General features: G+C 43.9%; 1 protein-coding gene across 3 annotated transcripts in view; it reads left to right on the top strand.

The window, feature by feature from the left end:
- Positions 1 to 22362, top strand: part of SLC4A5 (solute carrier family 4 member 5) — a gene marked incomplete at both ends in the record, with an annotated part of 103882 nt that overhangs the window by 41067 nt on the left and 40453 nt on the right. For all 3 annotated transcript variants that reach the window (XM_082672510.1, XM_082672512.1, XM_082672511.1), the window contains 4 exons: positions 16887 to 17047; positions 17929 to 18084; positions 18779 to 18874; positions 21280 to 21335. In XM_082672510.1, coding sequence (XP_082528636.1) covers positions 16887 to 17047; positions 17929 to 18084; positions 18779 to 18874; positions 21280 to 21335 — 469 coding nt within the window. The remainder of the gene's footprint in view (positions 1 to 16886; positions 17048 to 17928; positions 18085 to 18778; positions 18875 to 21279; positions 21336 to 22362) is intronic.

Genomic DNA, 22362 nt, shown 5'->3' with positions numbered 1-22362 from the left:
GTCTTTATTCCTGTCTTACCCCTAGGTTCTTCATGACATTTGTTTTTCTTAAATTCCATATATATGTGTTAGCATACGGTATTTGTCTTTTTCTTTCTGACTTACTTCACTCTGTATGACAAACTCTAGGTCTATCCACCTCATTACTAATAGCTCAATTTCATTTCTTTTTATGGTTGAGTAATATTCCATTGTATATATGTGCCACATCTTCTTTATCCATTCATCCGATGATGGACACTTAGGTTGTTTCCATCTCTGGACTATTGTAAATAGAGCTGCAATGAACATTTTGGTACATGACTCTTTTTGAATTATGGTTTTCTCAGGGTATATGCCCAGTAGTGGGATTGCTGGGTCATATGGTAGTTCTATTTGTAGTTTTTTAAGGAACCTCCAAACTGTTCTCCATAGTGGCTGTACCAATTCACATTCCCACCAGCAGTGCAAGAGTGTTCCCTTTTCTCCACACCCTCTCCAGCATTTATTGTTTCTAGATTTTTTGATGATGACCATTCTGACTGGTGTGAGATGATATCTCATTGTAGTTTTGATTTGCATTTCTCTAATGATTAATGATGTTGAGCATTCTTTCATGTGTTTGTTGGCACTCTGTATATCTTCTTTGGAGAAATGTCTATTTAGGTCTTCTGCCCGTTTTTGAATTGGTTTTTTTTTTTTTTTTTTTTTTTTTTTTTTTTTGTTATTGAGCTGCCTGAACTGCTTATAAATTTTGGAGATGAATCCTTTGTCAGTTGCTTCATTTGCAAATATTTTCTCCCTTTCTGAGGATTGTCTTTTGGTCTTGTTTATGGTTTCCTTTGCTGTGCAATAGCTTTGAAGTTTCATTAGGTCCCATTTGTTTATTTTTGTTTTTATTTCCATTTCTGTAGGAGGGGGGTCAGAAAGGATCTTGCTGTGATTTATGTCACAGAGTGTTCTGCCTACGTTTTCCTCTAAAAGTTTGATAGTTTCTCGCCTTATATTTAGGTGTTTAATACATTTTGAGCTTATTTTTGTGTATGGTGTTCGGGAGTGATCTAATCTCATACTTTTACATGTATCTGTCCAGTTTACCCAGCACCACTTATTGAAGAGGCTGTCCTTTCTCCACTGTACATTCCTGCCTCCTTTATCAAAGATAAGGTGTCCATATGTGCGTGGGTTTATCTCTGGGCTTTCTATACTGTTCCATTGTCTATCTTTCTGTTTTTGTACCAGTACTATACTGTCTTGATTACTGTAGCTTTGTAGTATAGTCTGAAGTCTGGGAGCCTGATTCCTCCAGCTCCGTTTTTCCTTCTCAAGATTGCTTTGGCTATTCAGGGTGTTTTGTGTTTCCATACAAATTGTGAAATTTTTTGTTCTAGTTCTGTGAAAAATGCCAGTGGTAGTTTGATAGGGATTGCATTGAATCTGTAGATTGCTTTGGGTAGTAGAGTCATTTTCACAATGTTAATTCTTCCAATCCAAGAACATGGTATACCTCTCCATCTATTTGTGTCATCTTTAATTTCTTTCATCAGTGTCTTATAATTTTCTGCATACAGGTCTTTTGTGTCCTTAGGTAGGTTTATTCCTAGATATTTTATTCTTTTTGTTGCAATGGTAAATGGGAGTGTTTTCTTGATTTCACTTTCAGATTTTTCATCATTAGTGTATAGGAATGCCAGAGATTTCTGTGCATTAAGTTTGTATCCTGCTACTTTACCAAATTCATTGATTAGCTCTAGTAGTTTTCTGGTAGCATCTTTAGGATTCTCTATGTATAGTATCATGTCATCTGCAAACAGTGACAGCTTTATTTCTTCTTTTCCGATTTGGATTCCTTTTATTTCTTTTTCTTCTCTGATTGCTGTGGCTAGAACTTCCAAAACTATGTTGAATAAGAGTGGTGAGAGTGGGCAACCTTGTCTTGTTCCTGATCTTAGTGGAAATGCTTTCAGTTTTTCATCATTGAGGACGATGTTGGCTGTGGGTTTGTCCTATATGGCCTTTATTATGTTGAGGAAAGTTCCCTCCATGCCTACTTTCTGCAGGGTTTTTATCATAAATCAGTGTTGAATTTTGTCGAAAGCTTTCTCTGCATCTATTGAGATGATCATATGGCTTTTCTCCTTCAATTTGTTAATATGGTTTATCACATTGATTGATTTGCGTATATTGAAGAATCCTTGCATTCCTGGAATAAACTCCACTTGATCATGGTGTATGATCTTTTTAATGTCGTGTTGAATTCTGTTGGCTAGTATTTTGTTGAGGATTTTTGCATCTGTGTTCATCAGTGATATTGGCCTGTAGTTTTGTTTCCTTGTCACATCCTTGTCTGGTTTTGGTATCAAGGTGATGGTGGCCTCGTAGGATGAGTTTGGGAGTGTTCTTCCCTCTGCTATATTTTGGAGGAGTTTGAGAAGGATAGGTGTCAGCTCTTCTCTAAATGTTTGATAGAATTTGTCTGTGAAGCCATCTGGTCCTGGGCTTTTGTTTATTGGAAGATGTTTAATCACGGTTTCAATTTCAGTGCTTGTGATTGGTCTGTTCATATTTTCTATTTCTTCTTGATTTAGTCTTGGCAGGTTGTGCTTTTCTAATAATTTGTCCATTTCTTCTAGGTTGTCCATTGTATTGGCATAGAGTTGCTTGTAGTAATCTCTCATGATCTTTTGTGTTTCTGCAGTGTCAGTTGTTACTTCTCCTTTTTCATTTCTAATCCTATTGATTTGAGTCTTCCCCTTTTTTTTCTTGATGAGTCTGGCTAATGGTTTATCAATTTTGTTTATCTCCTCAAAGAAGCAGCTTTTAATTTTATTGATCTTTGCTATCCTTTCCTTCATTTCTTTTTCATTTATTTCTCATCTGATCTTTATGATTTCTTTCCTTCTGCTAAATTTGGGGGGTTTTTGTTCTTCTTTCTCTAATTGCTTTAGGTGTGTGGTTAGGTTATTTATTTGAGATGTTTCTTATTTCTTAAGGTAGGCTTGTATAGCTATAAACTTCCCTCTTAGAACTGCTTTTGCTGCATCCCATAGGTTTTCTGTTGTGTTTTCATTGTCATTTGTCTCTAGGTATTTTTTGATTTCTTCTTTGATTTCTTCAGTGATCTCTTGATTATTAAGTAGTGTATTGTTTAGCCTCCATGTGTTTGTATTTCTTACAGATCTTTTCCTGTAATTGATATCTAGTCTCATACCATTGTGGCCGGAAAAGATACTTGATACGATCTCAATTTTCTTAAATTTAGCAAGGCTTGATTTGTGACCCAAGATATGATCTATCCTGGAGAATGTTCCATGAGCACTTGAGAAGAATGTGTGTTCTGTTGTTTTTGGATGGAATGTCCTATAAATATCAATTAAGTCCATCTTGTTTAATGTATCATTTAAAGCTTGTGTTTCCTTATTTATTTTCATTTTGGATGATCTGTCCATTGGTGAAAGTGGGGTGTTAAAGTCCCCTACTATGATTGTGTTACTGTCGATTTCCCCTATTATGGCTGTTAGTATTTGCCTTATGTATTGAGGTGCTCCTCTGTTGGGTGCATAAATATTTACAATTGTTATATCTTCTTCTTGGATCGATCCCTTGATCATTATGTAGTGTCCTTCTTTGTCTCTTGTAATAGTCTTTGTTTTAAAGTCTATTTTGTCTGATATGAGAATTGCTACTCCAGCTTTCTTTTGGTTTCCATTTGCATGGAATATCTTTTTCCATCCCCTCACTTTCAGTCTGTATGTGTCCCTAGGTCTGAAGTGGTCTCTTGTAGACAGCATGTATATGGGTCTTGTTTTTGTATCCATTCAGCCAGTCTATGTCTTTTGGTTGGAGCATTTAATCTATTTACATTTAAGGTAATTATTGATATGTATGTTCCTATTCCCATTTTCTTAATTGCTTTAGGTTGATTATTGTAGGCCTTTTCCTTCTCTTGTGTTTCCTGCCTAGAGAAGTTACTTTAGCATTTGTTGTAAAGCTCGTTTGGTGGTGCTGAATTCTCTTAGCTTTTGCTTCTCTGTAAAGCTTTTAATTTCTCCCTCAAATCTGAATGAGATCCTTGCTGGGTAGAGTAATCTTGTTTGTAGGTTTTTCTCTTTCATCACTTTAAATATGTCCTGCCACTCCCTTCTGGCTTGCAGAGTTTCTGCTGAAAGATCAGCTGTTAACCTTATGGGGATTCCTTTATGTGTTACTTGTTGTTTTTCCCATGCTGTTTTTAATATTTGTTCTTTGTATTTAATTTTTGACAGCTTGATTAATATGTGTCTTGGCGTATTTCTCCTTGGATTTATCCTGTATGGGACTCTCTGTGCTTCCTGGACTTGATTAACTATTTCCTTTCCTATATTAGGGAAGTTTTCGACTATAATCTCTTCAAATATTTTCTCAGTCCCTTTCTTTTTCTCTTCTTCTTCTGGGACACCTATAATTCGAATGTTGGTGCATTTAACCTTGTCCCAGAGGTCTCTGAGACTGTCCTCAATTCTTTTCATTCTTTTTTCTTTATTCTTCTCTGCAGTAGTTATTTCCACTCTTTTATCTTCCAGGTCACTTATCCATTCTTCTGCCTCAGTTATTCTTCTATTGATCCCTTCTAGAGAATTTTTAATTTCATTTATTGTCTTGTTCATCTCTGTTTGTTTGCTCTTCAGTTCTTCTAGGTCCTTGTTAAACGTTTATTGTATTTTCTCCATTCTATTTCCAAGATTTTGGACCACCTTTACTATCATTATTCTGAATTCTTTTTCAGGTAGACTGCCTATTTCCTCTTCATTTGTTTGGTCTGGTGGGTTTTTGCCTTGCTCCTTCATGTGCTGTGTGTTTCTCTGTCTTCTCATTTTGCTTAACTTACTTTGTTTGGGGTCTCCTTTTCACAGGCTGCAGGTTTGTAGTTTCCATTGTTTTTGGTGTCTGTCCCCAGTGGCTAAGGTTGGTTCAGTGGGTTGTGTAGGCTTCCTGGTGGAGGGGACTAGTGCCTGTGTTCTGGTGAATGAGGCTGGATCTTGTCTTTCTGGTGGGCAGGTCCACATCTGGTGGTGTGTTTTAGGGTGTCTGCAGCCTTATTATGATTTTAGGCAGCCTCTGTGGTAATGGATGGGGTTGTGTTCCTGTCTTGCTAGTTGTTTGCCATAGGGTGTCCTGCACTGTAGCTTGCTGGTCATTGAGTGGAGCTGGGTGTTGGTGTTGAAATGGAGATCTCTGGCAGATTTTCACCATTTGATATTACCTGGAGCTGGGAGGTCTCTTGTGGACCAGTTTCCTGAACTTGGCTCTCCTACCTCAAGTGGCACAGCCCTGATGCCTGGCTGGAGCACAAGAGCCTGTCCTCCACATGGCTCAGAATAAAAGAGGGGAAAAAAAGAGAGAAAGAAAGAAGATAAAATAAAGTAAAATAAAATAAAGTTAGTAAAATAAAAAATACTTATTAAGAAAAAAAATTTTTTAAGTAATAATAGTAAAAAGAAAAACGGACAGACAGAACCCTAGGACAAATGGTAAAAGCAAAGCTATACAGACAAAATCACACACAGAAGCATACACATACACACTCACAAGAAGAGAAAAAGGGGAAATATATATATATATCATTGCTCCCAAAGTCCACCTCCTCAATTTGGGATGATTCGTGGTCTATTCATGTATTCCACAGATGCAGGGTACGTCAAGTTGATTGTGGAGATTTAATCCGCTGCTCCTGAGGCTGCTGGGAGAAATTTCCCTTTCTCTTCGTTGTTCACACAGCTTCCAGGGTTCAGCTTTGGATTTGGACCCGCCTCTCCATGTAGGTCGCCTGAGGTCATCTGTTCTTCGCTCAGACAGGACGGGGTTAAAGGAGCCGCTGATTCGGGGGCTCTGGCTCACTCAGGCCGGGGGTAGGGAGGGGTAAGGATGCGGGGCTCTCCTCACGCACCAGGAAACAAAGAGGGAAGAAAAAGTCTCTTGCCTCTTCGGCAGCTCCAGACATTTTCCCGGACCCCCACCCGGCTAGCTGTGGTGCACTAGCCCCCTTCAGGTTGTGTTCACGCCGCCAACCCCAGTCCTCTCCCTGGGATTGGACCGAAGCCCAAGCCTCAGCTCCTAGCCTCGCCCGCCCCAGCGGGTGAGCAGACAAGCCTCTCAGGCTGGGGAGTGCTGGTCGGCACCGATCCTCTGTGCGGGAATCTCTTCGCTTTGCCCTCCACACCCCTGTGGCTGCGCTCTCCTCTGCGGCTCTGAAGCTTCCCCCCTCTGCCACCCACAGTCTCTGCCCGCGAAGGGGCTTCTAGCGTGTGGAAACCTTTCCTCCTTCACAGCTCCCTCCCCAAGGTGCAGCTGCCGTCCCTATTCTTTTGTCTCTGTTTTTTCTTTTACTCTACCCAGGTACGTGGGGAGTTTCTTGCCTTTTGGGAGGTCTGAGGTCTTCTGCCAGCGTTCAGTAGGTGTTTTGTAGGAATTGTTCCACATGTAGATGTATTTCTGATGTATTTGTGGGGAGGAAGGTGATCTCCGCGTCTTACTCTTCCGCCATCTTGAAGCTCCTCCGCCAGGCCCCTAGATTCTGATGTCAGTCTGGAGTCAGCCTGGATGTTGGAATTTGTTGAAAGTTCCCAGATGATCCTTGCAGCTAAGGTGAGAGCCACTGATATACTTGCTAGCCAGGGCAGGGCCAGTGGGGGTTATAACTTATTTCCATCTGAGGATGGAACTAGAGTTCAGGTCTCTCAGTTTTCAGCCCTTTCCAGATCCTAAAAGGAGACCCTCCCATCTAGTGGTTTGGCGGTGCCTAGTAACTTGCCCCATGATGATTTCGACCACTCTTGGTATTAACTGAAAAGCAACTTCCTCTAATCATATAGTGACCAAGTTACTAGTCACAGAAAAGGCCTCAGTTCTGGACACCCTTTGCGTGACTGAGAACTGCTTTCTGTGACATGTGACTCTTCGAGCTTCCATTCAGCTCCGTCCCAGTTGAGAGGGACACTTGGCATCTGCCCCTGGTCTGGACAAAATCCCTGAGAGTTCTTTTCCAGTCCAGAGATTTTCTTTCCATTTGACCTGCTTCTCCAACTCTAATTCCCCACTTTTGAAGCCAACTGCGGTATAAAGCTCACTTTGCAATGAGTTGCTTGGGATTACCCATTAACCACTTTATCAGGCTTCCAAAAGTTTTTAAGCCTGGCTTTGGCCAGAAGCTTTTTAAAGAGCCCATTCCTTTATTCATCCTGAAAAGTGGTTAAATGTTATACTATGGAAATTTATACAAAAATTGTATATAAATTTGTATACAAAAGTGGTCTGTAGTAGAATGACTTCCCTCAACATAACCATCACCCAGCTTCAATGGTTACCAGCTAACTCATGGCCAATTTTCTGCCTCTATTTCTACCCACTACCCCAGACACATACACTGGATCATGCTGACACAAATCCCACACCCCATATCAATCCATCTGTAAATATTTCAGTAGGTGACTCTAAAAGATAAGCCCTCTTTCTTTTTTCCCCCATTTTTTTTATTGTGGTAAAATATACTTAAATATAAAATGTACCATCTTAACTGCCTTTAAGTATATAGTTTAGTGGTATTTAATACGTTCACAGTGGTGTGCAGCCATCACCACCATCCATCTCCACAGTTCTTTTCATCTTATAAAACAGAAACTCAGTACCCGTTAAACAATAACTCTCCATTCCCTTCCCCCCAGCCCCAGATACCACCGTTCTACTTTCTGTCTCTATGATTTTTAGCTACTCTAAATGCCTCATGTTAAGTGGAATCATATAGTATTTGTCTTTTCGTGACTTGTTTATTGCATAATGTCCTCAAGTTTCATCCCTGTTGTAGGATATGTAAGAATTTCCATTCTTTTTAAGGCTCAATAATATTCCTCTGTATGACTACAGAGGCACCACATTTTGCTTATCCATTCGTCCACTGGTGGACAGCGGGGTTGCTTCCACATTTTAGTTATTGTGAATAATACTGCTGGGAACATCGTTGTACAAACATATCTTCAAGACACTGTTTTCAGTTCTTTTGGGTAAAGGTGATGCTGAAACCTTGGCCTCTGTGCACTGGTGCCACATTGAATCTCAGAGGCAGAGTTTTGGGTGAAGTAGAAAAGAAAAAAAAAGCTTTATTACTTTGCCAGACAAAGGGGGACCCAGGGGGCTCATGCTCTCAAAACTGTGTCCCAACCCAGGGGAATTTGGTGAGGAGTTTTATAGCAATGGTTCAAGGGTGGGGTTACTGGTGAGGATCAGGGTGTGTGCAGGCCTGCATTCCTTTAATCTGGCCTCAGGTGGTCTCCTAATTAGCTTCTGTGGATCTAGAGGTTATCAAACTGTGACCTTCTCTCTGGAATGAAGAGTTCTGCAGAAGAGCTCAAAGATATTGTTATGTGTATCCCTTGAGGTGGAACCAGGACTCTACCCCAAGGCTGCACTATTGTTTCTTGACTGCTCCTCCCTTGTCTCTGCATCCTCTCTCTTCCCTAATTAGCAACTGTTTGAACCTGCCCTTTGGAATGCAGGGAAGGTCATGAAGGCTGAAACCTATTCCCTACAAACAAGAAACGGGGGACACCGAAAGGCCTCTGTGCCCAGGAATCCTACAGGGCCCTTCTTGGTTTCAAAGGCCTTTCTTTTTAACACAACCACAATATTACTGTCACATCTGGAAAAAAATGACAGTAATTCTTTATTTTCATTGAATTATCCATGCAGTATTCATATTTATTTCCCAGATCACCTCATATACTTTTTAATGTGACTGGTCCACACATTGCACTTGGGAGATATGTCTCCTACATCATTTTTTTTCAGTACACAGGCCTCTCACTGCTGTGGCCTCTCCCGTTGTGGAGCACAGGCTCCAGACACGCAGGCTCAGCGGCCATGGCTCACGGGCCCAGCCACTCCAAGGCATGTGGGATCTTCCCGGACCGGGGCACGAATCCGCGTCCCCTGCATCGGCAGGCGGACTCTCAACCACTGCGCCACCAGGGAAGCCCTCCTACATCATTTTTAATCTACATGTTCCTCCTCCTTTATTTTTCCCTTGCAGTTGCCATTATTGCTAAAGAAATTGCATTGTTTGTCTTACATGGTTTTCCACATACTGGATTTTGTTAACTGCATCCCTGTGGTGGTGTTTAACATCTTCCTCTGCCCCTGTCTTTCCTGTAAAGTGGTAGTTGGGTCCAGACTCATTTGATTCCTGTCTGGCTTTTCCACAAGACTATTTCATAGGTGGTGGTCTCTGCTTCCATCAAAAGGCAGCTCCTGCCCAGCTGGTCTTTGTGTGTATATTTGTGACGTTACTAGACTCTGATGATCATTGCTTAGATCATTCTGAGTATTTTAAAACACATTTAAACCCACAATTGTTGAGCTCTCTTTTTCCCAGTCATTTTCTCATAGTGATTCTCATAGTGATTACCCAAAGTAATCACTGAGGCCTCACTACCCTCAAGCAAGAAGCAGCAAACATTTGATGAACACTACTCTGGGCAGGAGATCAGAAGGGACATCAGAGAGGAAACAAGGTCCCTGTCCTCAAGAAGCTTGATGTCTATTTGGGGGGACAGGCATATACCAAAACAATTAGGAAACACGATTGACTACAAATTAATTGTCATTTTAGCCTCTGAGCCCCATAAGTCAGGAACTTTACTTAGAACAATCTGTAGCAGAGTTGCCTGGATCCCACCCAGATATTCTGATGCAAATTTGTCTAGGATATGACCTAAACATCAAGATTTTAGAAGTATCTGGGCTTCCCTGGTGGCGCAGTGGTTGGGAGTCCGCCTGCCGATGCAGGGGACATGGGTTCGTGCCCCAGTCTGGGAGGATCCCACAGGCCGCGGAGTGGCTGGGCCTGTGAGCCATGGCCGCTGAGCCTGCGCGTCCGGAGCCTGTGCTACACGGTGGGAGAGGCCATGGCAATGAGAGGCCTGCGGACCGCAAAAAAAAAAAAAAAAAAAAAAAAAGATTTTAGAAGTATCTGAAGTATTTTTATATGCACCCAAGTTTAAGAATCATCATCCTAGGATAGGGGTTCTTCAAGTGTGGAATATTACTCAGCCATAAAAAAGAATGAAACAATGCCATTTGCAGCAACATGGATGGACCTAGAGATTATCATACTAAGTGAATTAAGTCAGACAAAGACAAATATCATATGATATCACTTTATATGTGGAATCTTAAAAAAATGATACAAATGAACTAATTTACAAAACAAAAATAGACTTACAGACATAGAAAACAAAGGGGTTATGGTTACCAAAGGGGAAAGGGGGTGGGGGAGGGATAAATTAGAAGTTTGGGATTAACAGATACACACTAGCATATATAAAATAGATAAACACCAAGGGCCTGCTATATAGCACAGGGAACCATATTCAATATCTTGTAATAACCTATAATGGAAAATAATCTAAAAAAAGAATATATATAACTGAATCACTTTGCTATACACCTGAAACTGACACAACATTGTAAATCAACTATACTTCAGTAAAAAATTTTAGAAAAAGAAATGCAGGGACTTCCCTGGTGGCATAGTGGTTAAGAATCCACTTGCCAGTGCAGGGAGACATGGGTTCAATCCCTGGTCTGGGAAGATCCCACGTACCGCAGAGCAACTAAGCCCGTGTGCCACTACTACTGAAGTCCGCATGCCTTAGAGCCCACACATCTCAACTACTGAGGCCATTTGCTGCAACTACTGAAGCCCTCACGCTCTAGGACCCACCTGCTGCAACTACTAAGCCTGCGTGCTGCAACTACTGGAGCCCGCAGGCCTAGAGCCTGTGCTCCACAACAAGAGAAGCCACGGCAATGAGAAGCCCACGCACCGCAATGAAGAGTAGCCCCCACTCACCACAACTAGAGAAAGCCCGCACACAGCAATAAAGATCCAACACGGCCAAAAAAAAAGAAAAAAGAAAAGAAATGCAGTATCTTGGGTGCCATCCCAGACCTGCTGAATTAGAACCTGCATTTTAACAAGATCCCCAGGTGACTTGTATGCACATTAAAGTTTGAGACATGCTGGTGTAGAGGTATGTACTCTACTTAAAAAATCAGAGAAATGAAAGCATAGAATGGCCATGCTAGAAAGGAGGCTTCAGAGGTCCACTCCACCTTTTCAACTGGTGTTCTCGGAGCCATTCTAAGGGAAAGAGGCCATGTCCCCTCTTATACAAAAAGAACGGGACCTATGTGCCCAGAGCGTTTGCCTGCGTTGGAACCCCAGACAAGTCCAACTATTCCTGAGCCACATGGTTGTATATGACTACAGGGCAGAGTCTTACCAACCCTCAGGGCAAAAATAACCTAGGAGCTTCCATGGAAAGGCCACCCTCCTGGTGGCATGACCATCCAGGCATCAGTATTTTAAAAAATTTCCTCAGGCAATTCTAAAAGACAGTCAAAGTTGAAAACCACAGCTGCAGACTTTGGGTCCTCCACGTTTCTATGTTCTACTCAAGGTGAAAAGTGAGCTTAATTTCTAGCTGTAGCCATAAAATACACAAAATTAAGTTCAGGCCTTGGGTTTACTGTTTCAATATCTGGATTCCCAAAATAGTTGCAAGGACAACTGAAGAGGTATCCCTAGTGAAGTTGTTGAGTATCATGGACTTTTTAAAAATCAAGTTCTCAAGAGATGGTGGTAGCAGGAGTCTAGTTTTGGCATTGCCCTGAACCTGGATACTGGTAACTTTGCTTTTCTGCAAACTGTGCTCAGGTTGGTTGAGACCTTGTCTGTGTATAGAGCTAATGTTTTATGGGTGCCTGTAACACAGTACAAATAGTTGAAGTCCTGGGAAATGAAGAGGACCAATTGTTCTTGCTATCCAGTGTTACTAAAAGGGTGTTTCGAAGGGTTTCAACTCACCTTTCCAGATGGAGCTGCATTTATATAGGCAGGAAGCTGAAGGATGGATGCGTGGGAGAGAACTGCCCGAATGTCCACCCAGGATGTTTATGAGACAGTGTAGAAAGCAATCAACCCAAGTGGCCCCACTTACTGGGACACATCATACCTTTGGGTGGATGGGGTAAGGCTGTAGAGTAGCAAAAGTGTCCTCAGTGGCCAGGAGACGGTGTGGTTTATCTCGTGTATTTTTGAGGTAAAAGGGGGCAATTTGAGTGATTAAATAGGAGAAGGACTCTCAGGGAGAAGAGTGAGCATCTCCTGAACAAAACATTTGGACCTGTCCTTTGATTTCTTCCTTGCAAACCATTATGTTAATACAAGTTTTAGAAAAACTTTGTGTTGATATTATACAGACTTGGATCTACCATAATTTAAATAATGTTCTCCCAAACATATTTCCCCATTAAAAATGTCCACTACACCTTGGTGAGTCTCTGAGGCAAGTGTCTGAGTGGTCTCTGCTCCAGCGCCATGTCTTCACCTCCCAGGCCTCCTCTAATCAAACCTCCCCATCCTTCAGAGCTTGGGACTAGCAGATGCGAACTCATATATAGAATGGATAAACAACAGGGGCCTACTGTGTAGCACAGGGAACTATATTCAATATCCCTTAAGAAACCATAATGGAAAAGAATATGAAAAAGTTTATATATATATATAACTGAATTCCTTTGCTGCACATCAGAAACTAACACAACTTTGTAAATCAACTATACTTCAATTAAAAAAGAATCATTTAAGGACTTCCCTCCTGGTCCAGTGGTTAAGAGTCTGTGCTCCCAATGCATGGGCTCTGGGTTCGATCCCTGGTCAGGGAACTAGATCCCACATGCCACAACTAAGAGCCTGCATGCTGCAACTAAAAAAGATCCCGCATGCCACAACTAAAGATCCCTCATACCTCAACTAAAGATCCCGTGTGCTGAAACTAAGACCTGGCACAGCCAAATACATACATACATCCATAAATATTTTTTTAAAAAAGAATCATTTACCTGTAATAATAGGTCCATAATAATGCTAGTCAATAAACATGTATAGGGCTTCCCTGGTGGTGCAGTGGTTGAGAGTCCGCCTGCCGATGCAGGGGACACGGGTTCGTGCCCCGGTCCGGGAAGATCCCACATGCCGTGGAACGGCTGGGCCCGTGAGCCATGGCCGCTGAGCCTGCGCATCCGGAGGCTGTGCTCCGCAACGGGAGAGGCCACAGCAGTGAGAAGCCCGCATACCGCAAATAAACAAAACAAAACAAACGTATATATTTAGAAAAAGAACCTCCCCATCCTGTGTCCATCCAAGCCCCAAGGCCCCACCAGGCTCCAAGTTAACTGGTCTCAAATAAATGTATTGAATCAGGATATTAAACACTGATACTGCAAAATGCTCACACAATTGTGTAAAGAAGAAATCTGACAAAGGAAAAGATGTTCAACCTCACGTGCAGTCAAAAGAATGCAAATATGATATAATTTTTCAATTACCAAATGCACAAAAGTGAAAAGGAATGACAATACTAGAGTTTGAGAGACTTCAAAGAAATGTGAGGTCTCCTGTACATTGGTGGAAGTATGAATCAGCACAGCTTTCTGGAGAACAGTTTGACAATGTATGTCATACACGTAAAAATGTGCAGACACAGCAGTTCCATTCCTGAGAGTTTATCGTAAGGAAATTATTGAACAGGGGTCAAGGAAATTCAAACCAGCCTTGTTTATAATAAAGAATAATTAGAAATAATCTAAATGTCGACCAAATGAGGTTTATTCACATAAATTATGGTCTACTCCTACAATGGAATGCTAAAGAGCCTTTAAAATGATATGAATATTTATAGACATTTATAGACATGAAAGGATATCCAGTAGATACCACGCCCTTATGGTGTCATTAATGTAAAAGTGTGTGTATGCATGCATGCACGTGTGAGTTCATGCACACAGAGATCTAATATGAAGGTCATCACAATATCAACCATGGTGTCTTCTGGTTGGGAGAGCTTTGAATGTCTTTACTTTCTTATTTCCTTATTGTTTCTAAACTTAAAAAAGCAACATTATTTGTTTTCACATTAATAGCTAACACTAACAGAGAGTGCATTACGTGCCAGGCACTCCTCTAATTGCTATAAACTGTTAGTATTCCTAAAGAAAACAAAGGTGGTGAGAGATTGAGTAACTTGCCCAAAGTCCGTAGCTAGTAAACGTGAAGCTGGAATTCAAAACCTGGTTGTCGGGATTTCCCTTGTGGCGCAGTGGTGCCTGCCAATGCACGGGACACGGGTTCGAGCCCTGGTCCGGGAAGATCCCACATGCCGTGGAGCAACTAAGCCCGTGCGCCACAACCACTGAGCCTGTGCTCTAGAGCCCACAAGCCACAACTACTGAGCCCACGTGCCACAGCTACGGAAGCCCACGTGCCTAGAGCCCGTGCTCCGCAATGAGAGAAGCCACTGCAATGAGAAGCCTGCGCACTGCAATGAAGAGTAGCCCCTGCTCACTGCCACTAGAGAAAGCCCACACGCAGCAATGAAGACCCAACACAGCCAAAGATAAATAAAAAATAAAGCTTGGTTGTCTTGCTCCACAGGTTGCACTCTTACTACACTAATTAACCCCAATAGATTGAAAGTCTCTTAAATCCTCCCCCCACCAACAACCCCACACTTCCCTTCAGAAGTAACCATTTAACCACCTGACATGCATCCTTTCAAAACTGCTGCTGGGCATGTTCAGACACATGTGTAAACACACAAACACACATGTGTGGTTTTCTTCTTTTTATAGAATGGGATGGTATTGTCCATCCTGTCAGTATGCATAGTTCACCCTTGTGCTTTTTATCTGAGTGTTATTCTTCAGCATGGATGTATGGAATTGATGTAACCATGTCTTTACTGAAAACTGGTGGTTTCCAGTTATTCACCCTACTGGACAAAGCTGCAGTAAGCATCTCCTGGTATACATATTACTGTGTGTAGATGTGCAATGATACTCCTGTGATAATTTCCTAGAAATAGAACTGCTCAGTCAAAAGACAAAAGAGACTCCCCAGTTCCCCACCCCAAGAAGGCAGGTTTGATCCCTGGTCGGGGAACTAAGATCCCACATGCCGTCTGGTGCAGCCAAAAAAAAAAAAAAAAAATCCTTTGATGCCCTGTTTGTTGCAAATATTTTCTGAGTATGTTGCATTTATGTGAATCTCATTTATGTCTTATTGTGTTATACAGAGGTTTTAGTTTATTTTTATGTAACAAAATGTGCCCATTTATTTTCCCTTTATGGTTTTACATCTTGCTAAGGAAGTCTTTCTCCACAACCACAACATTCTCCTATATTCTCTTCTAGTATATTTATATTTTTGTTTATAGATTTTAACATGGTTATTTATTTTAATTGTGGTAAAATATATAACACATAAACTTTACCATTTTAACCGTTTTTAAGTGTACAGTTCAATAGCATTAAGTACATTCACATTGTTGTGTAACCATCACTACCATACATCTCCTGAACTCCTTCATCTCACAAAACTGAAACCCTGTACCACTTAAACAGTAATTTCCCTGCCTCTCTCCCCTCAGCCCCTGGTAACCACCATTTTACTTTCTGTCTCTATGAATTTGACTACTCTAGGTCCCTCATAGAAGTGGAATCTTACAGTATTTGTCCTTTTGTGACTGACTTATTTCACTTAGCATAATGTCTTCAAGTTTTACTCATGCTGTAGCATGCGTCAAAATTTCCTTTATTTTAAGGCTCAACAATATTCCATTATAGATTTATTTTTATGTCTAGCCTTTAATCCACATAGAATTTAGTAGTGCTTGGTAAGAAGTAGGGACTTTTTTATATTTAGGTTGGTCATCTTTTAAAGCCTCCTCCATCAAAACCCAGATTCCCATGGGGGCTCAGGTCTGTTTCCAGACTGTTGTTTTATTGATCCCTTTGTCTATATCTGGACTGGAATTACAACGCTTTAATTACTCAAGGTTTTCAGTAAGTTTTTATATCTGCTAAAAGCATGTCCCCTCCCCATTCTTCTTTTTTAGACTTTCCCGAACCACTCTCAGACATTTACTTTTTCAGAGGAACTTTAGAATTAGATAGTCACAGTCCAAAAATACTCCCCTGGGATTTTGATTGGCATAGCTTGACGCTACTCACTAACTTGAGGTCGACATCTAGTAAAGCTGAGCCAGCAGGTCTCCAGCCAGATTTTGCTTCCCTGTGGCTCTCCAGGCTGTGTGGTGCTGCCCCCTGCGGGGGAGGTACAGGCCAGGGCTACCTCTGCCAGCCTGCCCAAGGCCTTCCCACTTGGTCCCCTCCACCCCAGCCTATGATTCCAAGGCTTCTAGAAAGGACAGACTCCTACATACCCTTGGTTTAATTTCTTTCCTTCCTCAAAGACGTTTAGATTTTAACTTGAACTTTCAGAGCCAAAATACGAGTGGGACTCGTGGAAACCTCAGGCCCTACCCTAGAACTGTGGGGAAATACTTTCCTGCTCCCAGCAAACACCCCATAAGGCAGACACTGAACACATGTGTGACCAGTAGACGGGTAACTAGGGTGCAGTGGACGATTTTTTTAACAGCTCTATTATTAATGGATACCATAAAGTTCCCTTGTTTTAAGTGTATTAATTAAATGATTTTTAGCAAATGTACAGAGTTGTGTGACCATCACCAAATCCAATTTTAGAACATTTCCACCACCCTAAAAGTATCCTTCATGCCCATTTATAGTCATTCTCTGATGCCACTTTGTCCTGAGCATTGCCACACCAGGAGGAGTGGGGGACCGAGTGGGGATGTCCCCAGGAGATCCTCTGCCTGTGAGTCTAGGACCAATGCCCCAACAATGTGCACAGCATGACTCACAAGCCAACACCCCTCTCCTGAAGAGGCCCAGCTCTGGGCTCCTCCTGAGGGCAAAGGTCATGCTGAGCCCCATCCTTACTTTTCCAGGTGGATAAAGTTTGAAGAAAAGGTAGAGGAAGGAGGCGAGCGCTGGAGCAAGCCCCATGTGTCCACACTGTCCCTGCACAGCCTCTTTGAGCTCCGGACCTGCCTGCAGACGGGGACGGTGCTGCTGGATTTGGACGGCGGCTCCTTACCACAGATCATAGGTGAGGCAAAGGACCCCTGTGGCCCCCACCAAGCAGGGCAGCATCCCCCTTCACCTGCCCCATCTCATGCCCACCCTTGGTCTGCATGGCACACCCACCTCTGATGCCTGCCTAATTCTGCAGAGACCAGGCTTTGGGTCTGAGGCCCCCAAGGCAGTGTCACAGTTGCTCCAAGTTTCAGATACACGTAGAGAGGGAAAGGTCAGCGTCTGAAATGCCATCCAGCAATGTAACAAAAGGGAGGAGGGCTTCTTAGCATGGTTGGAGACACCTATTGCCATGGCAACCTGTTTCTTGTCAGGGTAAATAGATCACCATTCATCTTTAGGAAATTAGCTCTCGTTTGATAGAGTGGCAAAGGGAGGGAGCGGCTTGTCTTATCATCCCTAAAACTTCTTGTGAATTTTGTTTTAGCACATTCAATTTTGCCAGAACTACATTGCCCAAAATACTTTTCTAAAAAGAATTCATGTTAGGACTAAAACCACTTAGCATTGTACCTTGTGCTTCTTAGGGTACTTTCATGTGTACAATTTCATTTATTTTCCACAATGTTATTGATAGAAAGAGCAGAGAATCCTATACCCACACATGCAAGCACATGTGCACCCACATGGGCACACAATGCACCCCCATGCACACACACATGCATCCACATACACCAACTCCCACAGACATGCACACACCCTTTTACATATAAGGAGGCTGAGCGTTCATGACTGGTTCAAATTTTCAGTTCTGTGGCAAAGGTGGGACTATTTCTACATCCCCTGCCTCCCTTAGGTCACTTTTAATCCCACTAATAACAGATGAAACTGAAGACCCCCACACCCCTGGTCATTCGGTGCCACGTGGACAAGGCATGTTTGTTTCCCACTTAGATGATGTCATTGAAAAGCAAATCGAGGACGGCCTCCTTCGGCCAGAGCTCCGAGAGAGGGTCAGCTACGTCCTACTGAGGAAACACCGTCACCAAACCAAGAAGCCCATCCACCGCTCCTTGGTTGACATTGGAAAGTCAGTCTCCTCCACCACCAGTGAGTCGGGCCATACGCTGGTGGCTTGTTCTATGCACGCATCTCAAACCTGCAACCCTCCACTCTTGATAGCCCAGAGTTGAGATGCCCAGACACTAGCCTTGCTGGACCTGTCAGATAAATGCAATAATCAGTACAAAGTTGATAACGCTGCTACCTAAAGAGACTTGAGGAATCTCCTTAGATGAATTATTTTAAATGGAAAATGTTTAGCCTACGGTGGGCACTTACCTGTGTTCCAGGCACTGTCTGAGCGCTCCACGTGTATTAACTCACTTCATCCTCGCAGTAACCCCATGACTAGGTACTGTTCTCATCATCCCCAGGTTACAGATGAGGAGGCTGAGGCACGGAGAGGTTAAGTTACTTACCTAAGATCACACGGCCAGGAGGTTGTGGGATCAGGGGTCATCTACACCACCTGGTGTCTATTTAATCAATTGTATATCTATTTCACTTTCAAAGGTACAAATATTTTCTCTAATCATGTTCAGGCTATTCACTTGCTTAGAAAAATCTTGAAAAACAAGAACCAAAACCAGAACATCCTTTCTTCCTAGAAGGGGAAGAGACATGTCTGGCAGCCCAGCTTTATTTAGGTGACATGATTGTAAACGTGAATTGTGCTAACGGAAGAAGCTGCACCACTCCAGCAAGTCGGCCGAAGTCAAATCTCTTCTGTTCCTCCTCCCAGATCGCAGCCCAGGCCGGAGCCCCGCGGCGGGCCCCAGCCTACACCACTCCACTGAGGACCTGAGGATGCGGCAAAGCGCAAATTACGGCCGCCTGTGTGAGTATCTTCTTTCTCTGCCACTGTGTGGCAGCTTCGTCCTGGCTGTGGCCACTCTGGAGTCAATTTTCATACTTTCATAGCAGAGGAGGTAAAGCCCAGGGTCTGTCTAGGACTCTCAGGCATCAGAAGAAATCTAACTTTCACCCTAAACCTGGGCTGCCCTCCGAGTCTAACTTACTACCATAATTTCTAAATAATTACTCCAAAAACTGCAGCTCTAAACAAGTCCTGTCATAATCAATACCCAATCCTGTGTGTTAGGCATTTTTAACTTAGTCTATGGCTTTATTCTCACCAAACTGCTCATTAGCCCTGTTTTTGGTGAGAAGTCTTCCTAGAAACAATTAAAAGCAGGCTAGGTCCTTTGCCCCAGGACAGAGAATGTTCCCATCCCTGGATGACCGTCTTGGGCCCCAGACAGTGAAATGCTGGTGGAGCTGCAGCCCCTGAGGGCTGTGACTGGGTGAGTGGAGCCTGTGAGGGGCATGGTCACAGACCGGCTTTTGTCAGGCAATTCATCAGGGCTGAAGAGACAGGTGAGCTGTGAGGCAAAGAAAAGAGGGAACTTGGGAAGTGAAAAGAAGAAGCAGTGTGAAGGAGTATTTTCCTTTAAATACTTTTACTAGAATGACAAGATACGAACAAGCACATCCCAGGGCTGTGCCCCTGACCAGGCCAGAGGAATGCTTCAGGACAGTGACAGTGATGTGACCTTTGCCCCGGCAGGGGTTTGTCACGGTCTTTTCTCTCTGTTCTTAGTGACCCCCTGCTCTTAGTCTCCCTGGTCTTGGTTATTCCACAGAGGGATGCTGGCAGTCAGAGACAGTGAACGGCTTTGGGACGAGCCTTCTGCTCTGTTATTTACTATATATGAAGTACCAATGCTGCTGTGGGGGGGACCTGGATAAAAGACGTGAATAAGTGATTACAGCTTTGTGTGCACACCTCCCCACCCCAGGGTGGCACCTGGGAAGGCTCAAAGAGGAGGAGACATTTGCCTGAGTCTTGGAGAATAAATAGAAGATTTCCAGTAGCATGGGGGAGGAAGAGGGTGTTCTTTAGAACAAAGGAAACAAACAGCAGGTGAAAGGAAGGTGCTGTGAAGGGTGCCGCATATTCGGGGAAACAGGGTGATTCAGTTCACCAGGCTCTAAGGGAAAGAGGGTCCAATCAAAAGGGGCCTATGAATCCTGCAAAAGGCCCCAGCCTGTATTCTGAGGGTAATGGGGACTCCTGAGAAGTTTTATGCAGGAACGTATCATGGTCAGATTTTTATTTGAGAAATAAACTAGGAGGGGCTGAACTATTGGGAGCAAGAGACGGGGACCGTGTTCGGGCAGTGAGAGCAAGAACTGAGAGAAGGACCCCGCTGGGCTTCAGCGACTGGTGGGAAGTGGGAAATAAGGAAGAGGGAGGCGTCAAGGCTGGCTCCTGGTCTGCTCTGATTGCCGGTGGACAAGGGGGAGGAAGCACTGGCGGTGTGGGGTCTATGCGGGGAGACATTTGATGGAAGACAACGAGTTTCGTTTCAGGTGTGTTGAGTTTGAGTTGCCAGGTCAGGCTGCTCAGAGGAATCTGGAGCTCAGGACAGATCTGGACTGGAGACCCAACCTGGGCATCCCCAGCACAAATGTGGATGGGGATGAAACAGGAGGGGATGGGACTGACCGAGGAGGACGGGAGTGAGGCCTCTGGAGGGTTTGAGTGCAAAGCAAGGCCCTGAGGAGAGCCCAGCAAGAGAGAATCCTGGATGGAAATAAGAGAGGGGAGCCGAGGGAACGCAGAGTCTGGAAGTGCGGGGACACCACAGACCACAGAAAGCCTGAGAGGGCTCACTGGATGTGGCTGCTGGTGGGAAATGAGAGCTGAACTTCTGCCTTAATGGAGGAAGGAGCTGTTCGAATAGCTCACCACCACTGTTCTCGCCATGGGGATCCCCACCTTCCTTCCCTCTGCTGGCCCAAATCCCCAGCCGTCTTTAAAGACTCGCATGGGTCATGGAGGACAGAGGTGAAACTGCTCTTTTCTCTCCAACAAGGCCCAAGCTTAGTGACACCTGGCTTGTTACCCAATAGTGTGTCTGTCCCTCCCCACCTCAGGGCCTGGCACAGAGCAGCATCTTAGTCTCTGCCCAAGAAGGCAGGGCGGAGGGCTGGGACCAGGGCGTAGCACACTGAGGAGTGAGAAGGACGCAGTAGAACCTGGGGCCCAGCAATTCTTTTAAGAAAGCTGCCATTGAAAAGAAGAAAAGAGAGAGAATGCTTGCTGAAAGGGGCTGCAGGATTAGGGGAGGGGGGTTCGCTTTGGTTGTGAAGATGGGAAAAGCCTGTGTAGAGACCAAGAGAAAAGGGCCTGCGAGAACCTGTCTTCCCCTGATGGACCTTCTTTTCCTTTTCTCCTAGGTCACGCCCAGAGCAGAAGCATGAATGATATTTCTCTCACCCCAAATACAGACCAGGTAGTAAAGCCCCTGCACCTGGCTGCCGTGGAGGGCCAGGGCAGGAAGAAGTCTTTGGTTTCAGGGGTAGGGAGCCCCTACAGGCAAAACTCTACTCCTGTGAAAAAGTGGGAGTCCCCAGGAAGGATGCAGGTGGGGCTCTGAGTTGCCTTGGTGACCCAACCCAGTCCAACACTTGGGTGCCGGCTCTGTGCCAGGCCCTGGAAGGAGTAGGGGACAGAGAAGTGTGATCAGATGAGATGCCAGCTATCCCTGACCTTGGGGTTTATTGGAGAGGGAAGACCGCCACACAGAATTTCACCTCCTCCATGACACGCAAACACTTTTAAGGATGAAGTGGGGGCTTGGGCTGGTAGAGAAAAGCAGTGGGGCCTCCCTGTGGGGACAATAATGATAGTGAATCAATTGGACTGCCCGACAGTGTATCTTCTCCTTGGCTAGTGCCGGATAAAGTCAGTTCTTGTCTCCCACCAGCTTGTCTGAAACCTGCTTGATGAGATCAGAATCCCGCAAACAAGTTGAGTCCAAGTTCTAAGTCCACAGCCCAGGACCTCCATGACTGTGCCCCCGAGGGAAGCCCAGAGGAGGCTTCCCTCAATTCCAAACATTCACATCTCAGGGGCGGAAGGTGCCAAGGTCTCCTTGCCTGTGCCCCCAGGAGTGGGAAGGAAGGTGATGAGGGAAACCTGAACTTTGGCACCTACTCCTCAGGAGCTTGGGTGACCTCCAGGCCTCCAAGGCAGTCCCAAGTTTGGTGGAAGGCAAAACAAGAGTATTCCCTCATGTCAGTGTCTCCGGGGCCCTTTGGTGGCCAAAATAATAAAATAACAATAATAACGGCATCAACCAACATCTGAGGTCCACACATTGCATGCGCTACATTGTGCGGTGCGTTTTCTGTGCATCACGAAGGTACCATATCATCTCCACTCTACAGATGAGAACGTAAAAGCAGTTAAATAACGGGCCTAAGTTCATGCAGCTGAAAGGTGGCACACCCATCATTTGATCCACTCAGTGTGACTCT

The sequence above is a fragment of the Grampus griseus genome, assembly GCF_964374135.1.
Source record: "Grampus griseus genome assembly, chromosome: 15".
Classification (NCBI taxonomy): Eukaryota; Metazoa; Chordata; class Mammalia; order Artiodactyla; family Delphinidae; genus Grampus; species Grampus griseus.
This window is presented reverse-complemented; position numbering and strand designations above follow the sequence as displayed.